The sequence below is a fragment of the Brassica napus genome, chromosome A3, assembly GCF_020379485.1.
Source record: "Brassica napus cultivar Da-Ae chromosome A3, Da-Ae, whole genome shotgun sequence".
In the NCBI taxonomy this organism is placed as follows: Eukaryota; Viridiplantae; Streptophyta; class Magnoliopsida; order Brassicales; family Brassicaceae; genus Brassica; species Brassica napus.
The window spans coordinates 26,099,505-26,125,457 of NC_063436.1; the positions used below are offsets into that span (position 1 = coordinate 26,099,505).

A 25,953-nucleotide genomic window follows, 5' to 3' on the forward strand; every position below is an offset into this window, starting at 1 on the left:
TCTATTTGATTTTTTTATATAAACAGAATTATTGATATAATTTATATAATTATTTTATTTTATTTTATATAAGTTTTACGGTATTTTTATTTACTAAATTTATTAAATTAGATGCAAGGACAACGTTCAATAGGAGGAAAGCAATCAAAGCATACATTGTATGTTAACGGGCCACTATAGGCTACACTATTTTATTTGGGCCAGAGTTCGTGTAAATATCGGCCCAATACGGATTTTCAATAAAACAAAACGCAGTAGCCGGCGACCAGGAATTTTCCAAGTCAGGTCAAATCAGAAATTTTCCACGATGGAGATGGAGACGGAAACGGCGAGTCCGTTGGTTCGTTTATGCTTAGAGGAAGCTTGCAAGAGCAGAGACGCGGTTGGTCGATGGCGTCTTCAGCGTCGTAGCCTTGAGCGTCTGCCTTCTCACCTCGCCGATGCTCTTCTCCGCGAGCTCCTCCTCCGCCGTCTGCTTTTCCCTTCGCTACTCGAGTAAACTCTTCGTATACTTTCTTTTCCAGCTTCCGATGATCGTTTCTCGAGCATGAATCTGATAAATATATGCTTCGGATCTTAGTATTTTGCTTGGAGATTTCGTTGTTGAATTGTTTGCGTTGATCTCTTATCAAATCTAAACGAGACGCTTTCGGTGCAGAGTATTCAAATATTCTGTGGAGAATATAGATCTCCGAGGGGAAAGCTCCGTTAACGGAGAGTGGATGGCGTACGTTGGAGGCTTTGTTAATCTGTTCTCTCTGAATCTTTCAGATTGTCCCAGAATCAATAACTCCACGCTCTGGCCTATCACAGGTGTCTATCTATCTTCTTCTGACTTTGATGATGATGATGAGAAATGTAGATTTGGTTTTTTTTTTTTTCAGGATTGACATGTTTGAAGGAGTTGGATCTTTCGAGATGCTCAAAGGTAACGGATGCTGGTATAAAGCATCTTCAGTCGGTTGTGAATTTGGAGAAGTTGTGGATTTCGCAGACGGGAGTTAAGGAAGCTGGGATCTCTCTTCTTGCTTCACTCAAGAAATTGTCTCTTCTTGATTTGGGTGGCTTACCTGTTACTGATCACAACTTGAGCTCCCTCCAGGTAAATATATGGTTTTATATGTGGATTGGTAGATGTATGTGATTGAATTGTGTAGTTAAGTAGTAATCATCGATGTAGTTGGTGTAAGAACTTTGCTAAGATTGTAATGTAACGTTCGAGGTTTTTATGCTGGGTATGGAGTATTATGTGCATAGAAACTAGTACCCATTAGTCCATATGCAACGTATTTCACAAGTCTATTCAGTTTAGTATACTTGCAATAAGAGTTTTTCGGTTCCAACCTCATGTACTATATTAACATCCCTGCGTGTGAACAGTCATTACTTTTATATATTTCTGATCCCCAGTTCTTTTTCCTCCTCAGGCACTGACGAAGCTAGAGTACCTTGACATCTGGGGAAGCAATGTAACCAACCAAGGAGCTGTCAGTATTCTCAAATTTCCAAACTTGTGCTTTCTTAATCTCTCGTGGACCAGCGTCACACAAGCTCCAAACATTCCGCATCTTGAATGCTTACTCATGAACAAGTGTACCGTTGTCTCCATATCAAGCACACACAGCTCCATATTAGCTTCCTTGAAAAAGCTCGTTTTGTCCGGAGCTACGTTCAGTGCTGAAACCGAGGTCTTTTCCTTCACCAGCAAAAGCTCTATAACCCACTTAGACGTTTCCAAGACTTCTATCCAAGACTTCAGCTTCTTAGAAACTATGACTAAGCTGGAGCATCTTGATCTGAGCTCAACAGCCTTCGGGGATGATTCTGTTGAGTTTGTGTTATGCCTTGGTGATACTCTTACGAATCTCAATGTCTCGCATACAAAAATCACTTACGCTGGGGTTGAAATTCTTTCCGGACATGTCCCGCGGCTCGAGACATTTTCTCTGTCCCAGACATATATCGACGATCTGTCCATCTTGTGTATCAGCACCAGGATGCCTTGCATTAAAGCCCTTGACTTGAGCAGGACCAGCATCCGAGGTACACGTATAAGCCTTTTGTAATCTATTTGAATGGATAATAACAGATCTAACTCTAACTCCACTACTTTCAGGATTCATCCAGCAACAATCTTCACAAGAAGAAGAAGAAGAAGCAAAGCCGTCTCTAACAGCACTAAAGTCTTTAACTGCCCTTACAACCCTGAGTCTAGAACATCCGTACCTAAGCGACATTGCTCTCTCCCCTCTGAGTAGCCTTACCGGCTTAACACATTTGTCCCTGAAAAGCAAATCCCTCACAGATTCCACACTCCACCATCTCTCGTCTCTCCCAAACCTAGTCAGCCTCGGCTTTCAAGATGCAGTGTTGACCAACCTCGGTCTCGAGACGTTTAAACCACCGTCAAGCCTGAGAACACTCGACCTCAAAGGCTGTTGGCTTTTAACCGAAAATGCTGTCACCGGTCTCTGCAAAAAGCACCCTCACATCAAAGTGATGCATGAGTTTGCTCTAGAATCTTCCTCTCTCGACCAAAACAAAATTCTTCATCGGTCTTCTCCTCCGCAGAGTGTCGCAAAGGTAGGAAGGAGGAAGAATAACCAGAGCCCGGAGACTTCTGCTGCTGTCTCCAGAAGTTTCATAGGTATGCCTTTTTCACTGAAAAGCTGAGAGATGTGATTAGCAGAGCTCAAAAGTTTTAATAGTGTGATGTTTGTGGATGCAGATCAGAGGGTGAAGTATAACAGGGAAGACTTGTTTGCTCTACAAGATTCCCCCTTATCGCGTTTGCTTCCACGGGAAGGAGAATTTTTCAGCGTACCGGAGATTCTAGCTGATGATAAGTCAGTGATCTAGTTGATGAACAAGTTGTATTTTAGCATCACCTGAAAAAGACCATCTTAGCATCTGTCTTGTTGACAGATAGCCTCATTTTCTCTTCCTCGAGTTTGCAAGGCAGTTTTGCATTTTGGCAGAAACCGCAAAAAAAAATAAATTGCATCAGTTTTTAACATTCAACCCTTGTTATTCAACAGAAAAATAAAAAAAATAAAATAAGAACTCGGTTGATAGAAAGAGCCTATTGACAAAGTCATGGTCTGAAAGCTAAGTTTTCATTTGTGGTTTTGTACATTTCACTGATCACATTCTGTCAGATGAAGAAGGGACTTGTGTTAACATATTTAGTTCTCTATTTTTAATACGCTTGTATGGATCCGATTTCTTTTGGTGTATTTCATTGCAAGTTTGTGTCTGACTTGGGACCTTGAACATGTACTAACGACAGCCCTCGTGACACGGCCACGTTACTTGTTGCCCTTTATACAATATCTAAGAAGTTTCGTCTGGTGATAAGAATTTGATGCAATCCAATAATTATATAACGCGTATCCCTTAATAATACTAGCAATCATCTGATAAGACCGCTTATTAATTACATTTTTACGTCTACAAGTACGATATTCTATAAATAATACTAGTATTTAAATATGCTGAATTATTTCGTGTTCATATGTTCGGTATTAGTATAAGATTAAATGCCAATAATTATGGTTATCACATCACTATCGTGCTTATTCAGACGATGTAGCTATAAGACAACGGTTTCAACTGTATTTGCGCACCGTATAATTTACGAGATTGTTTGAAATTGGTCAAGTGGCTATAGTTTAGTGGTTGTGATTGAGTTTGATAAACCGATTTCTGAAAGTGATATATTAGATCGATCTTGTGTTAGTTTAGGCTTTTGTTGATCCCTGAAATCCGGAGAGAATAATGTGAAATGGTGGGTTTGACATTTTTTGAAACTGATCATGCTATGAATTATTGGATTCTATTAATGATTAATTTTTCAGGGAAACGAATATGAATGTATCTACAAGCTATCAATCAAGTAACACTAATAGAGAAAAATGTGTTTTATATTCGAATTCAAGTATATTATTAGTGACTATTGAATCTCACGACGACTAAGTTGCGTTTCCAGGTTTTAACACGGTTTTGGTTTATTTTAAGGCTTTAAGGCACAAACTAACCGGTGAGAACATGACCTTGCGTTCTTGACATCTTGTGTATTCATACAATATAATTTTTAACTAATACTAAAAAAGACAATAAAAAGTTGTACTGATGTAATTAAAGTTTTCACAATGGCAAATAACATCAATAACCAAATTCTTACTAACACAATGCCAAATGTTTTTTTTTCATAATTATCATAAACTGTGCATGTTTGTTTCAAATTCATCGCAAATTTAGATGAATGTCAGCTGAATTAGTCCCAGCTATACGCCTATACCCATTTGTTGTTAGTGAACATTGAACTATTAGGTTTAGGTTTTTTTTAGCTCTGAGCTCTATTTCTTAATCCGAATTATTTTTATTTTGTTCAAACTAAACTTTAACGAAATTAGCATCTTGATAATCGAATAACAAACGGTTGGTTGGCTGAATTTATATAATCAATAAAACTAACGATAATATTACATTTTTATAATATAAATCTAACAGATCAGCATGGTTTCCATCTATCGCGATAAACAGACCACACTCAACATTATATATAACTCCATATCACACAATGATCCATGCAAGTCACCACCTTCCATCACATTGACCCACAGAAGAAAAAGAGAAGAAGAAAGATTATTTTTTCTTGGGCACTTCCCAAGTTTTCTTTTTTCTTCTACGAACTTTTTTGTGGGCATTTCACAAAACAAAAAATTATATTCCTTTTTGTTTCAAAATTTGCTTTAAATTTATAAAAATGGGAAACTGTTTGAATGGAGGAAACAACGTTAAGAGAGAGGTTCAAGAAGAACAAGAAGTGAAGAAAGATAACAACAGAAAAGATCGGAAAGTGAAGATTGTTCTGAGAAGAGATGAGTTAGAGAAACTCATCCTCTTCCAGTTAAACGCCGGCGGCGACGTCCAAGGCAAGGGAGAAACAACTTTGGCATCTTTCGGGGATTTTCTCAGGGAACTAGAGGCGGAGAGATTCGCCGGAGAAGCTGCAGCAAAGGCGGCTGAGGAAGAGGAAGAGTCTCGCCGGAGATGTCGCAAGTGGAGGCCATCGTTGGAGAGAATTACTGAATGGCCTGAAGAAGCACTATAGTAATCACTTTTTTAATCCTTTTTAGATCATTAATTAAGGTTTTATTTAAATTTCTTTTTCTAAATAGGATTTTTTTGTGGGGGAATTTGCATTTGCTTGTTTTTATTTCTTTTTTTTTCCGATGGATTTTTTTCACCTGAGAAATGTTTGGTTCTCGGCGTGAGATATCTTCGGTGTTTGAAACTGGCAAATGCTTATTTACCCCATAGAAAATCCAAAAAAACATGAAGTTATGTATTGCATTTTCGCTCTCATATATAAGGTCCCGGGTGTAAATTGTCAAACACAAATAGAGTAGTATTTTAGTATGCATCAGTTTTGCTGCTTTATAAGTTTGTAGTTATGTGATCGCAACTAATCGATTTTTATTAAGCTTACACTTACACCCTTGAGCAATGTGGTTAATTAAGTCTTTTTCTGAATGTCATGAAAGTACACAAATGTATTGATAAGGTCATGCTATCGCCATTCATCAAAAGTCATGTTCTTTTGATGAACGCTGCGTCAGCGTCTGCGTCTCTTTTCCGCTCTGTATTTCCGTTACTTTAAAAGCAAGATTGCTGAAAAACCATTTTGCTGATGTTAATTATAAGAGACGCAGCGTTAGTTTTGGGATGATTATTGATCGCTAAAAATTCTAGCGTCAGTTACAACTCACGCGGCGACTATTTTTTACTGTTACGGCGACACTTTTTATGTCATCACCATTGTCCGCGTCGTTTCACACGAAGCAGCCACCGTAAAATTTGGAGTCGCTGACGCGAGAAGCTGCGTTAATCAAAAGAACAGAGCTAAAGTATTAATTTGCTTAGTTTTTTACTTTTATCTTTGAGAAATAAATGTGTAACTTTGTTATGTTGATTAGATATCATGAAGTTCAATAATAATCAATCATACCTATATCCTATTGCATGTTGACATTTTCACTTAATTGCAAGTAAATTCAGTTCTTATATCCACTTTTCATAATAGTTTCTTTTAAATAACAAGTATGACTGTTTTGAATGAAAAGAACACTTAGTTCCCATATCTTCTACACAAAATAAGTAAAAAAAATCTAATGTTATCCACAATCGAGATATATAGAATCAGATTATAAATTTCATATTTGAATATTCAAATCTTCCCCAGTTCATTCTTACTAGAACAGTAAATGACACAGCATTACAGATATAACCCTAACACTACAGAACTTTGGTAAACAAACCCCAAAATTAAGTACTAAAAACTATTCCATCTTAGATAACCAGCTGCCATTTTCCTGTCGCTCTTTATTACAAGCAACCACAGCCACAGAGACTTGAAGGTGATGAACCGGGACGTGTGCTATCTGATCCACCACATGCTCGAAATCCAAAACACTATCGTTTTTGCATTTCCCTAGTAGCCTTTGAGCTTCCTTCTTTGTCATCTTGATCTTAATCCTCACAACCTCCTCCTTCCCTTTGACTATATGCAAACCCTCTTTCTCCTCCAACGGCTTCTCCTCCGGTTCAAGTTCTTGATCAAGATCCAATGTCACCGGCTTCTTCGGCTCGATGATTTTATTATTTTCTAACTGAAACCTCACAACCTTACGCGGCTTTTGACCTTCTTTCTTGGCCAGTGGCTTTGCTATCTCTTCCTCCTCCTCTTCGAACCTGAGGGACTTGTCAATCCTCTTGGCCCTCTGCAAGCAACGAGTCTTCTTGGTGGGTTCTACTGAAACCTCTGATGCATTCAGATGCAACGTTATGTCTAAGTCATCCCTGTAAATTGATTTTGCTTCTAGAACGCTCTCGTATCTTTCTTGAAGTCCGTTGAAGCATCTAGATAAAGTATCCATCATTCTTTTTCTTCTTCTTCTCTATTGACAAAGGACGAGAAAGTTTGTGTGTGTTATCTTCTTGTCTTTGTGGATTTAAAGTCTGTTTCTGTGTTTACTCAATGAATGAGAGACGAGAGTCTATATATAGACGACCAATTGAGTATGCATTGATTAAATAGACATGTATAGAGGAGTGTACTTTGGGGTAAAGAGGATGGCGTCACTTGTGGGGTATTAGAATTTATTTTGTTTTATTATGGAATAGTGTAAGAAGCATCTTTTACTTATCGACACAAACCCCTTTGACAGGTTCATTAGTTCACAGTCGATTGCGAGAAGTTTTAAGTTTAATTGAAGATAACTGATAAATTTTAAGAGGTTAATGGTAAACAAGAAAAGAAAGAGATATAGCTAATTGTTAATAGCAATTTGTGTGTGCATATTATATTTGTGTCTCTGTTAATGAGCTTGGAAGCAATTAAAAGAGTCATGGTCTAATGCAATTGTTGCACAAAAAAAGGTCACTAATCAGTCAAAAGCTTTACCATGACTTTAAAGTTTTCTCTCTTAATGCGTCTGAAAATGATTTGTCACTTTAAAAAAATGATTTGTCACATTTATCCGATTTTAAATCATTATCTATCAGAAAGATCATATCATCGACCAGTGGTTCTAATTACATATATTTCCACAAACAAAAATGATGGCGTGCCACTAGGGCCATTCTAAATGACATGGTCAATTACTCCATTCTGAATTAGTCTAACTAATAGAAAAAGAAAAAAGAAAAACCAGTAATACTACTCTAATGTTTGTATTAATAATATCCCCACACAGCTAACAAAACCAACAAGTATGAACACATGTGTTCCTCACAGATTCTTTACGTAATTAATCAAATATTTGATTTAATAGTCGATTACGATGTCGTGATGAATATACTCCCGTATGAAAATATGTCAATAATTAATATAAAGGCCGTCGACTAAAATCATCACTAGTAAAACATATTGAGAAACTTGTAGTATATTTTAGAAAGTTTATTACAATATGGAGTTTTATACATATAACCGGCATTAGAGTAGAAGAAAAGAAACAAAAGGTGTTTAGTTTAGATAACGCGTTTTAAGCTTACCCGAATTTTGGGGCTTGACTAAGTCCTGATTCTATCTTTTCCCTTCAAACACTCATATTCTAATTGTCCCACTACATAAAATAATAATATCACTATTTATCTTAGGAAAAGTATAAAACTATTTACCCCCAAAATACAAATCTTATAATGTCAGTCTAAAGTATAATAGTACACTATTTTATAGAAACACTATAAAAATTGTTTTCAATAGCTAAATGCCTAAATTACCTATTTCTGAGATCTGTTCCCGAGTTGCATAAAAGAATAAGCTACATGAACATTGACTGGAATCGATTCAAAACATCGGAAAAAACAAGGGCTTCTAAACAGGCCGTATGCTTAGGTGGGCCTAACCATCGTAAAAGGCCCAGGATCGTAGAAAATAGAAAACAAAGCCGAAGGTTCAAACTTCAAAGAAGAACGGACACAGAAGAGAAACATAGAAAATTTACAAAGTCGCCGTCAAACCTCGGTACGGAGGACGAGAAGGAAGAGCGAAAGAGATGAACAACGTAGTTCACGGGTTAAAGAGGATTCCTCGCATCAAATTCCCTCAGCGTCATGTCAAACCTTCAGGTTTGAAATCATCGTTGAAACTCTATTTGTTATGGCAGTTTTACATGGAATATATGTTAGCATTTAAAGTTTTTAAACCTTTTTTTGAAATAACAGAGGGCACAAGGCAGCAGGTGGAGAATGAAGCTAATGCGTTTTTCTTCTCCAATCTCAACACTCCAAAGACTATAGGCGGGAAGGCGTCTCTGCAGCCGAAGCGCACGCCGGTTTCAAACCAAGAAATGGAAGCCATACTCGTAAGTAACTTTTGCTGGATAATGATGATCAAAATTTTAAAATAAGTCTTTAACCATTTCAAATATTCACAGTTGGGAGGCTGCATCTGATCATTTCAAAATGATCTATTGGCGAGAATATATACTCAAGAGTCAAGATTTGGTTATTATGTAAACTCATGTCAATGCCAAAATAAAACAACAACTCCAATTGCAAACTCATGATTTATTATTTATTTTCTTACATCACATGATGAAGTTTTTTTTACAACCAGTCAGAGTTCTTGTAGCCTATTAAACTCAAAGGTAGCGTTACATATAACATTCACATGAAAGCAAAACATCTCTCTCTTGACTTATGGTGCTGTTGTCTCCTTTTGCATCTGTTCGATAAGAGGCTCAAGAACACAAGACTTTGGATTCTTACCCGGTGGGCCTTTCTCTCTTCGTTCAAGCTCTTCAAGCCTGAACGTTATGAGACGGTCCCAGTTCCCTCCTTCGAACAACACACCAGCTTTCCCGTCAGTGATCCTCTGCACTATCCCACAGTACATGTGGTACGGACTGTTTGTGTTCTTGACTATAGCGATCATCCCCGGCATGAGAAGCGGTAGCTCCGGAGCTTTAGGCTTCTTCTCCGTAGCAACCATGGCTACAACATCGCCTCCTTGTTTCGTAGGAGGTGGTGGTGGTGGGTTTTGTTCAATGAACGTTTTGAGTCCCTTTTCGCCACCGGGGAAACCTCCGGTGAGACCCATCATCTCTTTCTCAAAACCGTCTTCAGGTACTTCAAACGACAAGTTGCTGTCGTCGCAGCTCTCTTTCTCTGTCTGGTTATCAGAAGCCTTTGATGTTTCTTTCTCTATGTTCCTGTTGAGCTCCTTCTCGATGCCTTTCTCTCCGTTGCATAATCCTCTTCCTCCCATCACTTCCCATAGGTTGAACTTAGCCATGGCCTTTACTTTATGAACGTTTGGTTGCTGCTTTGGAGGAGGGAAAACCGATCGGTTTGGAGTTGAAAGTAGATGTGTTTGGCCGAGAAACTTGGTTCCCTGAATGATGGTTGGTATAGTGATCGAAGAAGTCGCCATTAGACAAAGAAAAGTTTTGAGGTGAAGTAAGGAAAGATAGGAAGAAGGCTTTGCTATAATGACCACATGTCATATGATTCCAGTTATTAAGATGAGATGTATCTATTTCCACTTGTTGTATCTGTTCCGGTTTATGCGTAACCGGATGGTTTTGTTTCGAATTGGAGTTATATACATTGGGCCTAATTATATTATAATGGGCCTTAATTACGAATTGGCTAAGTAATTTGTTTTTGTTTATTGAAAAGGCTGCAAGACAAGATTATAAGATAAAGCATTTATTCGGTCAACGACACTAATAATTGGCATCCCATTCTCCCAAGTCATCATTACACACCCAGTTTTTGTCATAGGCTGTTCCATTTTACACATTATCATCACCAAATGCTTAGTTGGCAACTTCTGTCACCTAAAGATTCGATATGTAAAAAGCATAAGATTTATAAAATAAAAGTTTCAGAAACATTAGTTTTCATGATTAACAAACGAGGTTTATTTAATCTCAAATTATTTTGCTAATAGTATAAAGTAATGTAGAAACTGCAACAAATGCCCCCCCATGTGGGGGTATAGCTTGCCGGTGTAACACAAGGTTAAAAGTGTCTTTTCGAACGTGGTGTTAATGCTTAAACCCAAACTTCATCTAAACTAAAAAAAATTGGGTCAAAAAAACACTTTACCCTTAAGAACAGAACACAACAGTTTCGTGTTTCAACCTCTCCTTCGAATCAGGTATGTAGCAAGTTATCGATCTTCTGTTATGTTTCAAATTCTCTTAAGGTGTTTGTTTGGGTTTATTCTTTGCTTATAGCTAGAAAACCATTCTGTAGATTTAATTGGAGCTTATCAACTTCAGAAAGGGGAATTAACAAGAGTTCCTTTTCATCTTCTTCGTTTTTGTTTTTTTCCTGGTGAAGTGGAATTGTTAGATTTGGTATTGAAAGATAGAATCTTAGATCCTCAGTGAAGAATAAGAAACTCTACTTGATTAGCTTTCTTTCTTTGTGAAGTCACTTGTAGATTAGATCTAATGAGAACAAAAAAAGCTTCATTCTCCAAATGTATAGTTTTGACATCTTCGTTTTGAATGCAGAAGCTTGTTTCATGGATAATGGTACTCCTAAGAAATTAAATATCTTACCTGATCACTTTACTGTTCCTAACCAAACCACGGAAGCTGCTCAAGAGGACTCTCCTTCTTCTCCATCATCTTCTCACCCCAAAGACGACGATAACATTTCTTCAAGGTAACTTGTTAGCGAATAAGTAAATGCTATTAAAAGGTCGAGACTTTGAGCTGACATCTTTTGTTTTGAAGTAGGTCTCATAGTCAAAGCCAGTCCAGTACTCGCAGGAAACTGAAAAGAGCAGCACATATGCTGAATCTCTTCTCTCTTCGCCGTCTTCCTTGGGTTTCTGATGGTCAAGACAAGGTTCTATTCTTACTCACACCTCTCCCTTCCTTGTTTTTTTTGTTTTGTTTCATTAGACTACTTTCTCCTCATCATCATAGCTTATTGGGCAGGTAGAGCTATCAGCAGCAGAGTTAGAGTCACTTAGATCAGAACTATCTGAGTTAGAAGAAAGAGAATCTTACCTCAAAGCACAGTAAGTTATGAGTTAATAATTACCAGTATTGTTACCTTTACTCAGATCAAACCCACCCATCTTCTTTTGTTGCATAGGCTTGAACATGTGGATGAAGTCCTGCGCTCTGCTCGTTTATCTGGCTATCTCTTTATCCGTAGTGTAAGGAGGCTCTCTTACTCCATGAGACTCACACTAGTGTGTATTATTCTTGTTGACAATCTCTGTTTTAACATCAGCGTTGGGAAGCTCTCCCTGGTGAACCACCTCCGCTTGACGATGCAGAAGTAGATGACTGGCTCCCTAGATTCGTCGTCCTTCAAGGACCTTGTCTCTTCTTCTACTTATTATCAACTGGTAAGTTAATTTTCATTTTAAACAATCTTTTGTTTCAAATGTGAATTTATTTTTGAAACTCTCTCTTTATTTGTAGATTTGAGCCCTCAAGACTCAACATTGCTAGCGGATATCGTTGAAGTTGGTTCGTTGCCAAGCTACACGAGAGAGTTCGATGAAACTCATCACTGCTTTTATATCTTAACCCGTCAAGGTCTAAGGTTTGAGTGCTCAAGCACTTCTAAAACACAGGTCAGGTGATACACCAAATAGATATATATAATATAACATCTTTACTTTAACACACTTCTTCTTTTGTTGAGAGATCCTGAAACATGTTTAATGGCTATTTTAGGTGGATTCGTGGTTGTCGGTATTGCGACATGATTGTAGGTTTGTGCCAGAAGAAAGGTTACCTGATGTTAGGAGTTTTCAAGGCTCCTAAGACAAATGCTGTAGTATAAATGATTGTCGAACCAGTTCTGAGAAATATCAAAGCACCGAGAATGCAAGTAATCACTTAATCTAAGTGCAATCAATGAATTAGATGGGTTTTTAAACTATGACTAATTAAAAGAAATAACTAAATGATACTTTCTTAACTATTGGAAAAGAGAACTCATGGATATAGGGATTAGACCTCGGGTGATCAAGTTTCGAACTAAAGATGGCAACGATCAATCAATCTATTAACCTTAAGCTTGGACACAATCCTAAACAAACTCTATGTCTAGATGAATGTTCATTTACTTAACACAATTCAAACATCAAATGTCTTTGGTTGAATAATATGAAAGCAATCATAACTAGCAAGTCCAATGGCTATCTTAGCACCTCTAACAACAAATGTCTTTGGCAAAGTATGCTAAAAGCTAAGAAGAGTTGTCTCGGGCATTTCCTCGAACACCTTTCGGGGGGGAAATGCCTAAGATTCAACTACTGAGTGGCCAACTCAGAAGATGCATTATGCTCACTCAACTAGCAAGGAAATATGAATGATCTACACTAAAACATCCTAGTTCTAACCTAATCACCCTCAATCTCCCTAACCCATGAATTCAAAAGGTGATTACTCACTAATCTCCATGATTCCTCTTAAACCCATGTTGGATTTCAGATTAATCATGTAGAGAAACACATGAAAAATAGATAAGAACACAGAATTCTCAATAATAAACTGATCAATTGATTCAAAGAGATGACTTTCCAAAGGTTTTTGGTGGTTTTTCTAAGAACAAAGATAATCCCCTCTTGGTGGCTTACAGAGTATTAAAACATAGGTTTTCAGAATAAAAAACGTGCATAATAAATGACCAAAAGGCCCTTGAGAAAACATGAATTCGAGCAGATGTGGCGACGCGCAGCGACCTCGGCAAGTCGCTCCAGCACGTCGCTCTGGGCTTCGGGAGCGACCTCGCTGGGTCGCTGCGAGAGGTCGCTCCGAGAGCGATTTCGTGTTTCCGAGAACCAAAATGGCGAGCGACTTCTCCCTGTCGCTCTGGTAAGGTCGCTCCAAGCTTCGGGAGCGACTTCAGCACGTCGCTCTGGAAGGTCGCTCCGAGGTCAAAATGTGTGTCTCCGGATGTGAAAACGCGAGCGACTTTGTGCAGTCGCTCTGGATGAGTCGCTCCGGGATGTGGTGCACAGCGACCTCATGCCGTCGCTCCGAGAAGTCGCTCCAGGCAGTGCTCGTCCAAAGACCACTCTAATCACCTCCTTTGAGCTCCAAATGCACCCAAATGTCTCCAGAAACTCCATGTGGTACTCAAATACCTGATAGAGACATATGTATGCAAAATGCAACCTAGACATGGCTAAATCCTAATCTATATGATGAAAATGCACATGAATAAATGGATAAGACAATGTAAATATGCAAGATATCAACTCCCCCAAACTTGTTCTTTTACTTGTCCTCAAGTGAACTTTCTAGAACTCATAAGGAGAGAGGTTTGAAGGTGGGAGCTCATAGCCAAAAGAAACACAACTAGCAAACATAATTAGCACACTCTCTTATTACACTCTAGCTTCTCTAGGCCTATCTCAACTCCTTTTGTCCCTACACTCATCATCAAGCATCCACACATTCAAATCAACCAACTCTCACATTCATTAAGCACAAAACATCAGGTGAATTCTTGCAAATGGTCCGTTGGTCCAAGTCATTTGGTTGGGAAAGGGAAGGCTTTTATTCAAGTGATTCAAGAGGTTCAAAACATATGATCTTTAAGGTGGTTTACTCTCAAAACAAGTAGCCTTGACATTGCACATAATATATCTAAGAAAGGGACCAACTCATGCATACAATGCTCAATCTCCATTGTTCTACCCTTTTCCCAAACATACAATTACACAATCATTCCCAAATGTCAAACCCAACTCACATCTCTCACCAAAAGATCCTAAGAACTTTAACTCTTTCTTTTTGAAATCTACAAGGGATTTTTCTACAACCTCAAAACATTTCTTAGCTCCTAACAACTTTGCTAGCCCCCTTTTCTTTCTTTTCTTTTTTTTTTTCGATTTCTTTTTTTTTTTTTTTTTTTTTTTTTTTTTTTAGGTTGGGGGCCAAGACTTTTCAAAACTAGAGCTAGAGGTTCTCTACTTATCCCAGAAAATCAATTCACTTAAGCACAAAGAGTCTATCCTTTTTATTTTTCATTTCTCCCAAATCATGATCACAACACTCACCCTCCCACCTATAGCTAGACAAAAGAGTGTCCAATCTAGCAAAAATGAAGATCAAGCATTGTCGTTCCCGATACTCTCAACATTATGCGCATGTAAGACTTTCCGAAGAAGGCCTCACTCATCAAACAATGAAAGCTTAAAAGGAAGGAAAGGTTTTGGGAGTGGTCTACCACTAGAGTTTGTCAAAAAGATTGGCATAAAAGATGTGACAACTCCAGTGTGTATAGCCATGACTCAGTACACAAGGGACCCTAAGCAAGAAGCATTAAGTTCATTCATTTCTAATAAGGTTGTAGTTGGCTTCAAAGACTGAGTTTCAGCAATCAACAAGTTTCAAGAAGAGTTTTCAAGGCTCGAAACATACAAGTCTTTTCGAGAGGTGCATGGCTACTCAATGGTGCAACGTAGTGTTCTTTACAAGGCATTTAAAATCATTGCTCCCAATGCAAGTGAATGCAACCTATATGCTCTAGACTCTCCTAATGGTGCAAATGATGCAAACTAAATGAAAAATCTTTTTTTTTTTTTTTTTTTATGCAAATAGGTGTGCAATGCATGACTCAAATGAAACACAATCAAAGCAAACATGATCAAATGCTTGGTACCTCCCCCAAACTTGAGTTACACAGTCTCTGTGTTGTCAAAGAAAGAAGGAGATACCGAGAAGAAAACTAATATGCAAAAATGAAATGGTATATACAAGGGAGAGAAAGAAGTACCTCCTATGGATAATAGGTGGGGGCAGATGCCCCAGCATCGTCGTCGTCAGGAGGGAAGGTGGTGTAGTAACCACCGGATGCTGAACCGGAGCCTCCATACCATGGCTGGCTCTCAACCTCGTCAATCTCGTGCTCACTGTCAGAAGAAGCGAGGGATGGGGATTTGTTGCCGGAAGTGGAAGGTTGAGTGGGTGGGTTCCTCCACTTACGCTGAAGCTGCGCAGCAGTGAGGGGGAAGCCAAGAGCATCAGGCGGGGGTGGGGGCTGGGGGTTTGAGGTGTTCGCGAAAGCGAAATCGGCTGAGCTACATCCAGCTATTCCTCCCCTAGTTAAGACATCAGCTACTTTCTTCATGAACTTGGCTGAAGTCTTTGCCTGCTTCTTCACAGTCTTGCTGAGCGCCTTGCACTTATCCTTCAGCTTTTCTATCGTTCTGTCCTGAGCTTTGTTCCACCTCTGGAGACGACCAATGTGGTCATGAGCATCACGGAGAGCTCCAGGGGGAAGGACTCCGTCATGGGGCTTGAAGTAGTAGCGCGGAGGTCCATAGATATGCTCAGACGTGTCTGCAACAGGCGGGTCAGGTTGCGTAGGGACACTCCTTCTCCTTGATGAAGCTGCTTGAATTGGATCGAGAGGCCCGTGTTCTCCGAGAAAGTACTCCTGGGGAATGTTGAAGCTGACAGCTCCTGGTATCTCTAAACTCGTCAGGTTCCGGTTTGGAAGAACCACCTCGACTGGCTTGCCCTGCAAGTAGTAGTGGTAGACGTAGTCCTTCCCATACATCCCACTGAAATAGGTGGCAATCCTCAAGTAGGTGCCATCAATGAACCTAGGCCCCGCTGCGTCCTTTCCCAAGGGAACATTCAGAAATTGGAGCAGTGGTGTGATCATTCCGCCTATCCCCATCTTTGGGCGCGAATCAGTGGTGTACCACGCCCAGTCTCTGTAGTGTTCGAGACGGCCCACAAAGAAACTGACCATCCCAAAGGTAGCATAGATATCAGTGCTGGGAAGGGGTAACACTCCAGGTTGAGCGTAAGGACGGATAGCCGGACAGAGCAGTCGCATGTCTTCCTCAGTAACATTACCAGCTTGCTTCCGTGGGTAGAAAGCATGGACTAGCAATCTGTGGAGGTAGCGTACAGACGGGTGTCGGATGTGTGAGTTCTTGTCAGCCCCGGTAGAGTGCCTGTTTCCAGTGATCAACTTCCAAAGCTCTGTGGGGAGGTTCTCACACTTGGGAAGTGAGTGGTCTTCTAGGTCTTGGAACCCCATGACCCTCCCAATGTCCTTGAAGTTCATGTTGTATTCCCTTCCATTGACCTTGAACGTGATTTTTCCCCATCCTTGCCTCACATGCGCCGTGTCGTGGTAAGTGACCACAAGAGAGGATAGGAACTGACAAGTGACATCCTTGTAGAAAGGATAAGCCATGGTGAGGAGTTTTGGCATCTTCAAATGTCCCAGCATCGCCTCAATATCGGATTCTAGGCCCAACTCCTTCAGCAAATCGAGGTCGGCGAACCTGGTTGGAGCCCAAGTGACCCCATTCTTCAAGTGATCATACAGCTCCTCCACAGATGGAGTTTTTGCCCTGTCTCGATCAACAGCAACCCCTTTTCCTTTGGACATCTTGGCTTTCTTCGTAGGTGCCTGCTCATCAGCACTCTCAGTTTCACTCTCCTCATGAGTGGGAACTGCTACACTTTTCCCAGCCCTCTTCTCTTGTTCTTGCGATTTCCTTGCAGCCAAAGTCTGCTGTCGAACGGTTCTCTGCGTCCCTGACCCAGTTGGCTCGCAGGATAAAGCTTTTCCTCTTAATGCAAACTCTGTTCTTTCAGCTTCTTGCTTCTCAGCTTCCAACTTTCCCTTTGTCTTCTTAACCATTTTCACCTGAAGAAGTAAAAACTTGAAAAGGGATAAGTAGTTGGAAGTAAAGAAAAACAGGATTTTGCAAGAGAAAATTGCAAAAGTGAACTTAACAAATGAATTATCAATTTAAACTCAAGTTCAACACAATGCAACAATTCTCACTCTTGTAACACCTTAACACATCTAGTTTACCACAAACTCACCCAATTAAGGTCAAATTCGAAAATCCCTAATTCCATGAACCCTAATTTTGCCAAAGTGCAAATTAAACTCAATTTCACCATTAATTCAACAACCCAACTTGATAGATAAACTTTCCCTAGTCTATTTCACCACAATCTAGCAAGAAAGTGACCAAATTTCGACTTTCAAATTCTAGGGTTCATGGACCTACGAATTTGAATTTAAAAACTCAATACCTTGCTCTGGATGAAAGGAAATGGTGAATGGGTGGTGAGGAATAGGCTACAGGGGCGAAAGCTTGGTTTAGAAACAAGAACTAGTTGATTTGGGTGAGAATTGAGAAGGTTTTGGAATTTTTGGTGTGGGTGAGTTTGAGAGAGTTTGTGAGTTTGTGAGAGGAGGGGAGAGTGAGAGAGATAGAGTCGCGGGGGTAGGGTTAGGGTCGTCCGGTTCGGTCTAGGGTGGTTAGGGTCGGTTTACTTGAATTAAACCGGGGTTTAGAGTTAGGAAACTTACCTGGACCGGTTCGGGAGCGACGTGAGGGTGTCGCTGGGAGAGGTCGCTCCCGAGTCGTTTCCTCGCGTCGTGTTTCGACAAAACCGCAAGCGACCTTGAAGTGTCGCTCTAGAAACCTCGCTCTGGGCTGGAGCGACTTCAAGGTGTCGCTCTAGGACGTCGCTCCGGGTCAGTTTTTGAGCTCCGTTTCGTCGAAAACGCGAGCGACTCCGAGGTGTCGCTCCCATAATGTCGCTCCCAGCTGGAGCGACCCTTCGGCCTCGCTCCGAGACCTCGCTCTGAGGCGATTTTTCTTGATCCGACGACGAAAACGCGAGCGACCATGGAGTGTCGCTCTCGAAACCTCGCTCCCAGCTGGAGCGACCTTGAGGTGTCGCTGTGAGACCTCGCTCCCACGCACGACTCCTGCTGAAAATGAACCGATCAAGCACCTGCACACAACTTCTCTCTCTTTTTTTTTTTTTTTTTATGCAATAAGATGAAAAATGGAAATACCAATGCAATATGTACAAGGATACGCATGGGACTTCCTCCCAAGTGAGCTTGTTTTAAGTCCCGAGCTTGACTTTGCCTCCTTTTAGATTAGGCCGGGGTAGGATCAGACAGTGGAGTTGAAACCCCATCTTCCTCTGGTGCAGTAGCCATGTAGAGCTTAACCCTTTGTCCATTGACTGTGAAGTCTCTTCCATCAGTGCTCCACAAAACTATTGCTCCATATGGTCTAACCTCCTTGACCTTGAAAGGACCGGACCACCTTGACTTAAGCTTTCCTGGAAACAACTTCAGCCTAGAGTTGTAGAGAAGAACTTGGTCTCCTTCTTTAAACTCTCTCTTCAGGATGTTCTTGTCATGGAAAGCCTTAGTCTTCTCCTTGTAGATTCTTGAGTTCTCGAAAGCATCCATTCTTATCTCATCAAGCTCGTGTAGCTGAAAGAGCCTTTTCTCCTTGGCACTCTTGATGTCAAAGTTCAGCAACTTTATTGCCCATAGTGCCTTGTACTCAAGCTCCACTGGCAAATGGCAAGCTTTCCCATACACTAGGTTGAAAGGTGTGGTGCCCAGTGGTGTCTTGTACGCTGTCCTATAAGCCCAAAGTGCATCGTCAAGCTTATTAGACCAATCCTTCCTTGTAATCCCCACAATCTTCTCCAGGATAGATTTGATCTCCCTGTTAGAAATCTCAACTTGGCCACTTGTTTGGGGATGATAAGGAGTTGCCACCTTGTGCTTCACACCGTTCTTCTTGAGAAGTCCCTCAAGCAGTTTGTTAATGAAGTGGGAACCTCCATCACTGATTACAACTCTTGGAACTCCAAACCTTGGGAAGATGATGCTCTTGAACATCTTGATTACAACTCTAGCATCATTGGTGGGGCTTGCAATGGCTTCCACCCATTTGGAGACATAATCAACAGCCACAAGGATATATTTGTTGCCAAAAGATGATGGAAATGGTCCCATGAAGTCAATACCCCAGACATCAAACACTTCAACTTCAAGGATTGGATTTTGAGGCATCTCATTCCTCTTGGTGATGTTTCCTCTTCTTTGGCAAGAATCACACTTCGAAACAAAGTCTTGTGTATCCTTGAACATATGTGGCCACCAGAATCCAGCTTGTAATACTTTTGCAACTGTTTTGAAGGTGGCAAAGTGACCTCCATAGGATGATCCATGACACTGTGCAAGGATCCCATCAATCTCCTCATTTGCAACCACTCTCCTATAAAGCTGATCTTTGCAGAGAATGTAGAGGTAGGGTTCGTCCCAGTAATATCTTTTCACATCCTTGTAGAACTTCTTCTTGGCATACCCTACAAGATTCAAAGGTTCTCTTCCTGTGGCTAGGTAGTTCACCAAATCAGCATACCAAGGTTCTTTCTCCTCTGTTGCTTTGACTTCTTCCAGCTTCCTACCAGTCTCGCAAACTGCTATCACTGCTTCGATAGCCATGATCTGCTCCTCAGGAAGTCCTTCGTCAATAGGGATACCAGACTCTACCCTCAACCTGGACAAATGATCAGCTACTCCATTCTCAACTCCAGGTTTGTCCTTGATCTCCATATCAAACTCTTGGAGCAAAAGGATCCACCTCAAAAGCCTGGGTTTTGCATCCTTCTTGGCCAAAAGGTGTCTCAAGGCGGCATGATCTGTGTAGACAATGACTTTAGACCCAACCAAGTAGCTCCTGAACTTCTCAAAGGCAAAAACAATTGCCAGCATCTCCTTCTCTGTTGTGGCATACTTCATCTGGGCATCATTGAGGGTTTGGCTGGCATAATAGATCACATGGGTTTTGCCATCTTTCTTCTGCCCCAGAACAGCTCCCACAGCATAGTCACTGGCGTCACACATGATCTCAAAAGGGAGATCCCAATCAGGTGGCTGGACAATTGGGGCACTAACGAGTTCACCTTTCAGCTTCTTGAAAGCTTGTAGACATTCTACATCAAAACTGAAGGTAGCTTCCTTGCACAGCAGTCTGGTCAAAGGTCTAGTGATCATGGAGAAATCCTTGATGAACCTCCTGTAGAATCCAGCATGACCAAGAAAACTCCGGATGTCTTTCACTGTCTTTGGTGGAGGCAGACCAACCATAACATCGATTTTGGCTTTATCCACCTCAATCCCCTTCTCTGAAATCTTGTGTCCTAGCACAATCCCTTCCTTGACCATGAAGTGACACTTCTCCCAATTCAGCACAAGGTTGGTGTCTTCACATCTCTGTAGGACCCTGCACAAATTTGACAAACAAGCAGAAAACGAAGATCCGTAGACAGAGAAATCATCCATGAATACCTCCACAACATCCTCAATCAGATCAGAGAAAATTGACATCATGCACCTTTGAAAGGTGGCTGGAGCATTACATAGACCAAATGGCATCCTTCGATATGCAAAGGTACCATAGGGACATGTGAATGTCGTTTTCTCTTGATCATTGGGATGTATGGGGATTTGGAAAAATCCTGAGTACCCATCAAGGAAACAATAGAATGGGTGATTTGCAAGTCTCTCAAGCATCTGATCAATAAATGGTAGTGGAAAATGATCCTTTCTAGATGCAGAGTTTAGTTTTCGGTAATCAATGCACATTCTATGACCTGTGATGGTTCTTGTTGGTATCAATTCATCCTTGTCATTCTTGATCACAGTGATACCACCTTTCTTTGGTACAACATGCACAGGTGATACCCATTTAGAATCTGAGATAGGGTAAATAACACCAGCATCTAGGAGTTTAAGAATCTCTTTCTTTACAACATCCTTCAGGTTAGGATTTAACCTTCTTTGATGCTCGATAGAAGTCATTGATTCATCCTCAAGATGTATCCTATGCATGCACAAAGAGGGTGATATCCCCTTGATGTCATCTAGTGAGTAACCTATTGCCTTTCTAAATCTTTTAAGTGTTTTCAAAAGTTCAGATAGCTCATTTTCAGTAAGTTCACTACTCACAATGACAGGGTAAGTTTCATTAGGACCAAGGAATGCATACCTTACACCATGGGGAAGAGGTTTAAGCTCCACTTTAGGTGCCTTAAGTTCACTCCAGTCATCCTGCTGGTTGTCCTCTTGTTGAGTGACTGAGACTTGTTGGTGAACCATCTGTGGAAGCTCCTCGTACTGGTCCTTACTGAAAAACGCCTGGTGTGAATCCAGCATCATCCCATAGGCAGTACTCTCCAGGTTCTCAATCACCTCAGTCTCCTTCTCTACAGTTAAAGCATGCTGTAGAGGGTCCTCTAGTGACAACTCTTCAAGGAGTTCATCAGCAAGGGCATCCATCTCTTCGATGTAGAACACTTGTCCTTGAACTGTTGGCCTCCTCATTACTTCCTTGATGTCGAAATGCAGAACGTGCCCTTTACCCAGATGGAGATCAATCTTGCCTTCTTTAACATTAACAATAGCTCCTGCTGTGGCTAAGAAAGGTCTTCCAAGGATTAAAGGATCTTGAGCTTCTTCACCCATTTCAAGCACCACAAAGTCTGTAGGGATCTCATAATTTCCAACCATCACTGGGAGGTCCTCTAAGATACCCACAGGGTACTTCACTGAACGATCAGCCAATACCAGAGAAAGTCTACACTTCTTGTACTGAGTGAAACCCAGCTTCTTAGCAACAGATAGGGGCATCAAGCTGACACTAGCTCCCAAATCGCAGAGACATCTATCAAATACCATAGGTCCAAGAGCACAAGGTAATGTGAAGCATCCTGGATCTTCTAGCTTCTTTGGAATGACCAGTCTCTGAATGATAGCACTGCACTCATGAGTGAGAATCACCATGCCCTCCATCTCTTTCTTCTTTGCAGCTACAGCATCTTTGAGGAACTTGCTGTACTGAGGGATCAGCATGAAAGCGTCAATAATGGGCATTGTGACCTGGACTTCACTCATTTGCTTGTCAAACAAAGCTTTGTACTTCTCTAGCAGCTGCCTCTTGAATCGACCTGGGAATGGAAGCTTGGGTTCATAGGCAGGAGGAACAAAAGAGTTTTCACTTGCAGGAGTGACAACTTCACCATCTTTAACTGTTTTCTTCTCTTCTCCAACCTTTCCTTTTCCTTTTGCTTCCACTATCTTTTCCAAGATCTCGTCATTGATCTTCTCATCAACAATCACCACTTCATCATCTATGGTGATGGCAACCCCCTCACTTTGTTTCTCAGCATCCTTGGTGAGAGTTCTCTGAGGTAACTCCTTACCACTCCTGAGAGTGATAGCTTTCATGGTTTCCTTGGGGTTTTGCTCAGATTTTCCAGGTAGAGAACCTTGTTGGCGATTTTGTTGAGTGTTCATGGCAGCAAACTGGTTCTCCAAAGCTCTGAACTTGTTGTTGAGCTCATTGTAGCTCCCATCAATCTTTGAGTGAAGATTCTTCAACTCATAGCCAACATGCTTCTCACTTCTTGTTTGAGACTCCAGGATTTGTTTCAGTAGAGCATCAGTGCTGCTGACTTGAGGAGTGGAGGTAGAGGGATTAGATTGTTGTTGGGAAGAATGGTTGCCCTTGTTGTTGAATCCAGGAGGAGGGTTTTGCTGAGGTTGATAGCTGCCTTGCTGATTGTTCCGAGGCTGATAACCACTCTGTTGGTTGTTGGAATAGGATTTCTGTTGGTAGTTGTTGTACTGAAAGTTGGGTTCTTTCTTGTACCAGCTACCATTGTTGTTGATGAAACACAGCTCTTCCTGACCTTCCAAACCCTCAACTTCATGGACAACAACTGGTGTCTCTTGGCTTGGGTTGCCAACAAAGTGCAGCTGCTCTTGGGTAGCTTTATCAGCAATGAGGATGTCTATCTTATCCTGTAGAGCCTTCAATTCCTTCCTCGTCTGCTTATCATCAGTTCTACTGCCTCTGTCGTGGTCTCCACTGTAGACTGCATCACTCTTAACCATGTTGTCAACCAGCTCCTCTGCATCCTCCTCAGTTCTCCCCAAGAAGAACCCATTACTAGCTGTATCCAGTCTGGCCCTGTACTTAGGGAGAGCACCACGGTAGAATGTGCTCAGCAAGCTCTCCTTAGAGAAACCATGGTGTGGGCATTGAGCTTGGTAGCCCTTGAATCTCTCCCAGGCTTCACTGAAACCTTCCAAGCCCTTCTGTTGAAAGCTGGAGATCTCGTTTCTCAGCTTAGCAGTTCTTGAAGTAGAGAAGAACTTCTCCAAGAATGCTTTCTTGCAGTCATCCCAAGTGGTAATGGAGTCGCTGGGTAGAGACTTCTCCCACTGACGTGCCTTATCCCCCAAAGAGAAAGGGAATAGCTTGAGCTTTAAGGCATCTTCGGACACACCATTGGTTTTTGACAACCCACAGTAGCTGTCGAACCTGTCCAAGTGATCAAATGGATCCTCTAGAGCCAAGCCATGATATTTGTTGTTCTCAATCACGTTGAGGAGTCCTGACTTGATCTCAAAGTTGTTGGCTGCCACAGCGGGTGCTCGGATTCCCAATCTATGACCATGAATGTTTGGACGGTCGTAAGTGCCTATGGGTCGAGCTGCTCGCTGTTGGTTAGGTGGACCATTGTTGTTAGCGCCATTGACGCCTGCATCTTCTTGATGAACGTCTCCCATGTCAGTGTTCAGTCTCTGCGATTGAGCCTGATGTTCTTCTTCTCTTCTCTTTCTAGCACACTCTCTCTCTAAAGCTCTGATGTCTGCTGCTCTTGGAACTAGGTTTGATGGACCCTTGCTCCGCAAGTTCATACACCTGTAGATTAAAGGGAGGTGAAGAAGAGTCAGTAACAAAAGAAAATAAAAATGACTTAGTCTCAAGCAATTGACTAAATCTCAATGTTTAAATCTACTCAGAATTTGGCAACGGCGCCAATTTGATGTTAGGAGTTTTCAAGGCTCCTAAGACAAATGCTGTAGTATAAATGATTGTCGAACCAGTTCTGAGAGATATCAAAGCACCGAGAATGCAAGTAATCACTTAATCTAAGTGCAATCAATGAATTAGATGGGTTTTTAAACTATGACTAATTAAAAGAAATAACTAAATGATACTTTCTTAACTATTGGAAAAGAGAACTCATGGATATAGGGATTAGACCTCGGGTGATCAAGTTTCGAACTAAAGATGGCAACGATCAATCAATCTATTAACCTTAAGCTTGGACACAATCCTAAACAAACTCTATGTCTAGATGAATGTTCATTTACTTAACACAATTCAAACATCAAATGTCTTTGGTTGAATAATATGAAAGCAATCATAACTAGCAAGTCCAATGGCTATCTTAGCACCTCTAACAACAAATGTCTTTGGCAAAGTATGCTAAAAGCTAAGAAGAGTTGTCTCGGGCATTTTCTCGAACACCTTTCGGGGGGGAAATGCCTAAGATTCAACTACTGAGTGGCCAACTCAGAAGATGCATTATGCTCACTCAACTAGCAAGGAAATATGAATGATCTACACTAAAACATCCTAGTTCTAACCTAATCACCCTCAATCTCCCTAACCCATGAATTCAAAAGGGATTACTCACTAATCTCCATGATTCCTCTTAAACCCATGTTGGATTTCAGATTAATCATGTAGAGAATCACAGGAAAAATAGATAAGAACACAGAATTCTCAATAATAAACTGATCAATTGATTCAAAGAGATGACTTTCCAAAGGTTTTTGGTGGTTTTTCTAAGAACAAAGATAATCCCCTCTTGGTGGCTTACAGAGTATTAAAACATAGGTTTTCAGAATAAAAAAACGTGCATAATAAAATGACAAAAAGGCCCTTGAGAAAACATGAATTCGAGCAGATGTGGCGACGCGCAGCGACCTCGGCAAGTCGCTCCAGCACGTCGCTCTGGGCTTCGGGAGCGACCTCGCTGGGTCGCTGCGAGAGGTCGCTCCGAGAGCGATTTCGTGTTTCCGAGAACCAAAATGGCGAGCGACTTCTCCCTGTCGCTCTGGTAAGGTCGCTCCAAGCTTCGGGAGCGACTTCAGCACGTCGCTCTGGAAGGTCGTTCCGAGGTCAAAATGTGTGTCTCCGGATGTGAAAACGCGAGCGACTTTGTGCAGTCGCTCTGGATGAGTCGCTCCGGGATGTGGTGCACAGCGACCTCATGCCGTCGCTCCGAGAAGTCGCTCCAGGCAGTGCTCGTCCAAAGACCTCTCTAATCACCTCCTTTGAGCTCCAAATGCACCCAAATGTCTCCAGAAACTCCATGTGGTACTCAAAATACCTGATAGAGACATATGTATGCAAAATGCAACCTAGACATGGCTAAATCCTAATCTATATGATGAAAATGCACATGAATAAATGGATAAGACAATGTAAATATGCAAGATATCATTACCAGATGGATCAAGCGAAACTGCTGGAGTGGATTGAAGATAGTTTTCATTTTTTCTATGTATATAATATGCTTCTTTTAAGATAGTTAGAATTCACGTCATTGAAAAATTCTTTTACTGAACTGGTGATTATAAACATCATGTGGCTTTGTTGTGGAGTTACTGAACTTTTAGGTGGACTCTCGGTTTGCAATCATGAAAGAGTAAAGAAAGAGTAACAACAACTATGGGCTAGAGCCAGAAGATTTTACTTATTAAAAAAACCACAAAGCTTTTATGGATTTATATATT

At 41.0% G+C, this 25,953-nt stretch overlaps 6 protein-coding genes and 1 non-coding gene across 13 annotated transcripts; 5 read left to right on the plus strand and 2 right to left on the minus strand.

The window, feature by feature from the left end:
• Positions 1-251: 251 nt before the first annotated feature.
• LOC125590095 (internalin I-like) lies at positions 252-3,016 on the plus strand. 2 transcript variants are annotated; one of them, XM_048763083.1, is made up of 6 exons: positions 252-495; positions 659-813; positions 885-1,102; positions 1,428-2,043; positions 2,117-2,647; positions 2,729-3,016. In XM_048763083.1, the coding sequence occupies exons 1-6, from the start codon at positions 308-310 to the stop codon at positions 2,857-2,859; spliced, it is 1,839 nt and encodes a 612-aa protein (XP_048619040.1). In that variant the 5' UTR covers positions 252-307; the 3' UTR covers positions 2,860-3,016. The 2 variants fall into 2 exon arrangements, with proteins under 2 accessions (XP_048619040.1, XP_048619044.1); XM_048763087.1 differs by having other exon boundaries at positions 267-506.
• Positions 3,017-4,536: 1,520 nt separating this feature from the next.
• BNAA03G46310D lies at positions 4,537-5,370 on the plus strand. The gene has a single exon (XM_013885276.3). It carries the CDS (start codon positions 4,769-4,771, stop codon positions 5,114-5,116), a length of 348 nt encoding a protein of 115 aa, XP_013740730.1. The 5' UTR covers positions 4,537-4,768; the 3' UTR covers positions 5,117-5,370.
• Positions 5,371-6,163: 793 nt separating this feature from the next.
• LOC106443724 lies at positions 6,164-7,392 on the minus strand. Its single transcript, XM_013885275.3, has one exon. The coding sequence runs from the start codon at positions 6,942-6,944 to the stop codon at positions 6,345-6,347; it is 600 nt and encodes a 199-aa protein (XP_013740729.1). The 5' UTR covers positions 6,945-7,392; the 3' UTR covers positions 6,164-6,344.
• A 921-nt stretch (positions 7,393-8,313) lies between these two features.
• LOC106438444 lies at positions 8,314-9,127 on the plus strand. Of its 2 annotated transcripts, none has more exons than XM_022716131.2 (3): positions 8,314-8,634; positions 8,731-8,874; positions 8,943-9,127. In XM_022716131.2, the coding sequence occupies exons 1-3, from the start codon at positions 8,562-8,564 to the stop codon at positions 8,972-8,974; spliced, it is 249 nt and encodes an 82-aa protein (XP_022571852.1). In that variant the 5' UTR covers positions 8,314-8,561; the 3' UTR covers positions 8,975-9,127. The 2 variants fall into 2 exon arrangements, with proteins under 2 accessions (XP_022571852.1, XP_013735057.1); XM_013879603.3 differs by having other exon boundaries at positions 8,731-8,870.
• LOC106438443 (NAD(P)H-quinone oxidoreductase subunit S, chloroplastic) lies at positions 9,061-10,145 on the minus strand. The gene has a single exon (XM_013879602.3). The coding sequence runs from the start codon at positions 9,938-9,940 to the stop codon at positions 9,206-9,208; it is 735 nt and encodes a 244-aa protein (XP_013735056.1). The 5' UTR covers positions 9,941-10,145; the 3' UTR covers positions 9,061-9,205.
• A 352-nt stretch (positions 10,146-10,497) lies between these two features.
• Positions 10,498-25,886, plus strand: LOC106438442. 5 transcript variants are annotated; one of them, XM_048763113.1, is made up of 9 exons: positions 10,517-10,672; positions 11,034-11,187; positions 11,259-11,373; positions 11,466-11,548; positions 11,626-11,689; positions 11,767-11,884; positions 11,961-12,115; positions 12,219-12,275; positions 25,661-25,886. In XM_048763113.1, exons 2-9 carry the CDS (start codon positions 11,045-11,047, stop codon positions 25,697-25,699), a joined length of 774 nt encoding a protein of 257 aa, XP_048619070.1. In that variant the 5' UTR covers positions 10,517-10,672; positions 11,034-11,044; the 3' UTR covers positions 25,700-25,886. The 5 variants fall into 5 exon arrangements, with proteins under 5 accessions (XP_013735051.2, XP_048619070.1, XP_013735053.2 ...); XM_048763117.1 differs by lacking the exon at positions 25,661-25,886 and adding an exon at positions 10,771-10,851 and having other exon boundaries at positions 10,608-10,672; positions 11,262-11,373; positions 12,219-12,423; XM_013879597.3 differs by lacking the exon at positions 25,661-25,886 and having other exon boundaries at positions 10,498-10,672; positions 11,961-12,120; positions 12,219-12,423.
• Positions 23,384-23,490, plus strand: LOC125607721. Its single transcript, XR_007338792.1, has one exon. It is a non-coding gene; the product is annotated as a small nucleolar RNA R71 (small nucleolar RNA).
• Positions 25,887-25,953: the final 67 nt, after the last annotated feature.

What these genes read in the sequence shown, in the direction of transcription:
- LOC125590095 (XM_048763083.1), top strand. Translation starts at nt 308, where the DNA reads ATGGAGATGGAGACGGAAACGGCGAGTCCGTTGGTTCGTTTATGCTTA. An exon ending in CTTTTCCCTTCGCTACTCGA is followed by an intron (nt 496 to 658) that starts GTAAACTCTTCG and finishes CTTTCGGTGCAG; the next exon opens with AGTATTCAAATATTCTGTGG. An exon ending in TGTCTCCAGAAGTTTCATAG is followed by an intron (nt 2,648 to 2,728) that starts GTATGCCTTTTT and finishes TTGTGGATGCAG; the next exon opens with ATCAGAGGGTGAAGTATAAC.
- BNAA03G46310D (XM_013885276.3), top strand. Translation starts at nt 4,769, where the DNA reads ATGGGAAACTGTTTGAATGGAGGAAACAACGTTAAGAGAGAGGTTCAA.
- LOC106443724 (XM_013885275.3), bottom strand. Translation starts at nt 6,944, where the DNA reads ATGATGGATACTTTATCTAGATGCTTCAACGGACTTCAAGAAAGATAC.
- LOC106438444 (XM_022716131.2), top strand. Translation starts at nt 8,562, where the DNA reads ATGAACAACGTAGTTCACGGGTTAAAGAGGATTCCTCGCATCAAATTC. An exon ending in GCGTCATGTCAAACCTTCAG is followed by an intron (nt 8,635 to 8,730) that starts GTTTGAAATCAT and finishes TTGAAATAACAG; the next exon opens with AGGGCACAAGGCAGCAGGTG. An exon ending in AATGGAAGCCATACTCGTAA is followed by an intron (nt 8,875 to 8,942) that starts GTAACTTTTGCT and finishes AAATATTCACAG; the next exon opens with TTGGGAGGCTGCATCTGATC.
- LOC106438443 (XM_013879602.3), bottom strand. Translation starts at nt 9,940, where the DNA reads ATGGCGACTTCTTCGATCACTATACCAACCATCATTCAGGGAACCAAG.
- LOC106438442 (XM_013879597.3), top strand. Translation starts at nt 11,045, where the DNA reads ATGGATAATGGTACTCCTAAGAAATTAAATATCTTACCTGATCACTTT. An exon ending in GAATCTTACCTCAAAGCACA is followed by an intron (nt 11,549 to 11,625) that starts GTAAGTTATGAG and finishes TTTGTTGCATAG; the next exon opens with GCTTGAACATGTGGATGAAG. An exon ending in CTTCTACTTATTATCAACTG is followed by an intron (nt 11,885 to 11,960) that starts GTAAGTTAATTT and finishes CTTTATTTGTAG; the next exon opens with ATTTGAGCCCTCAAGACTCA.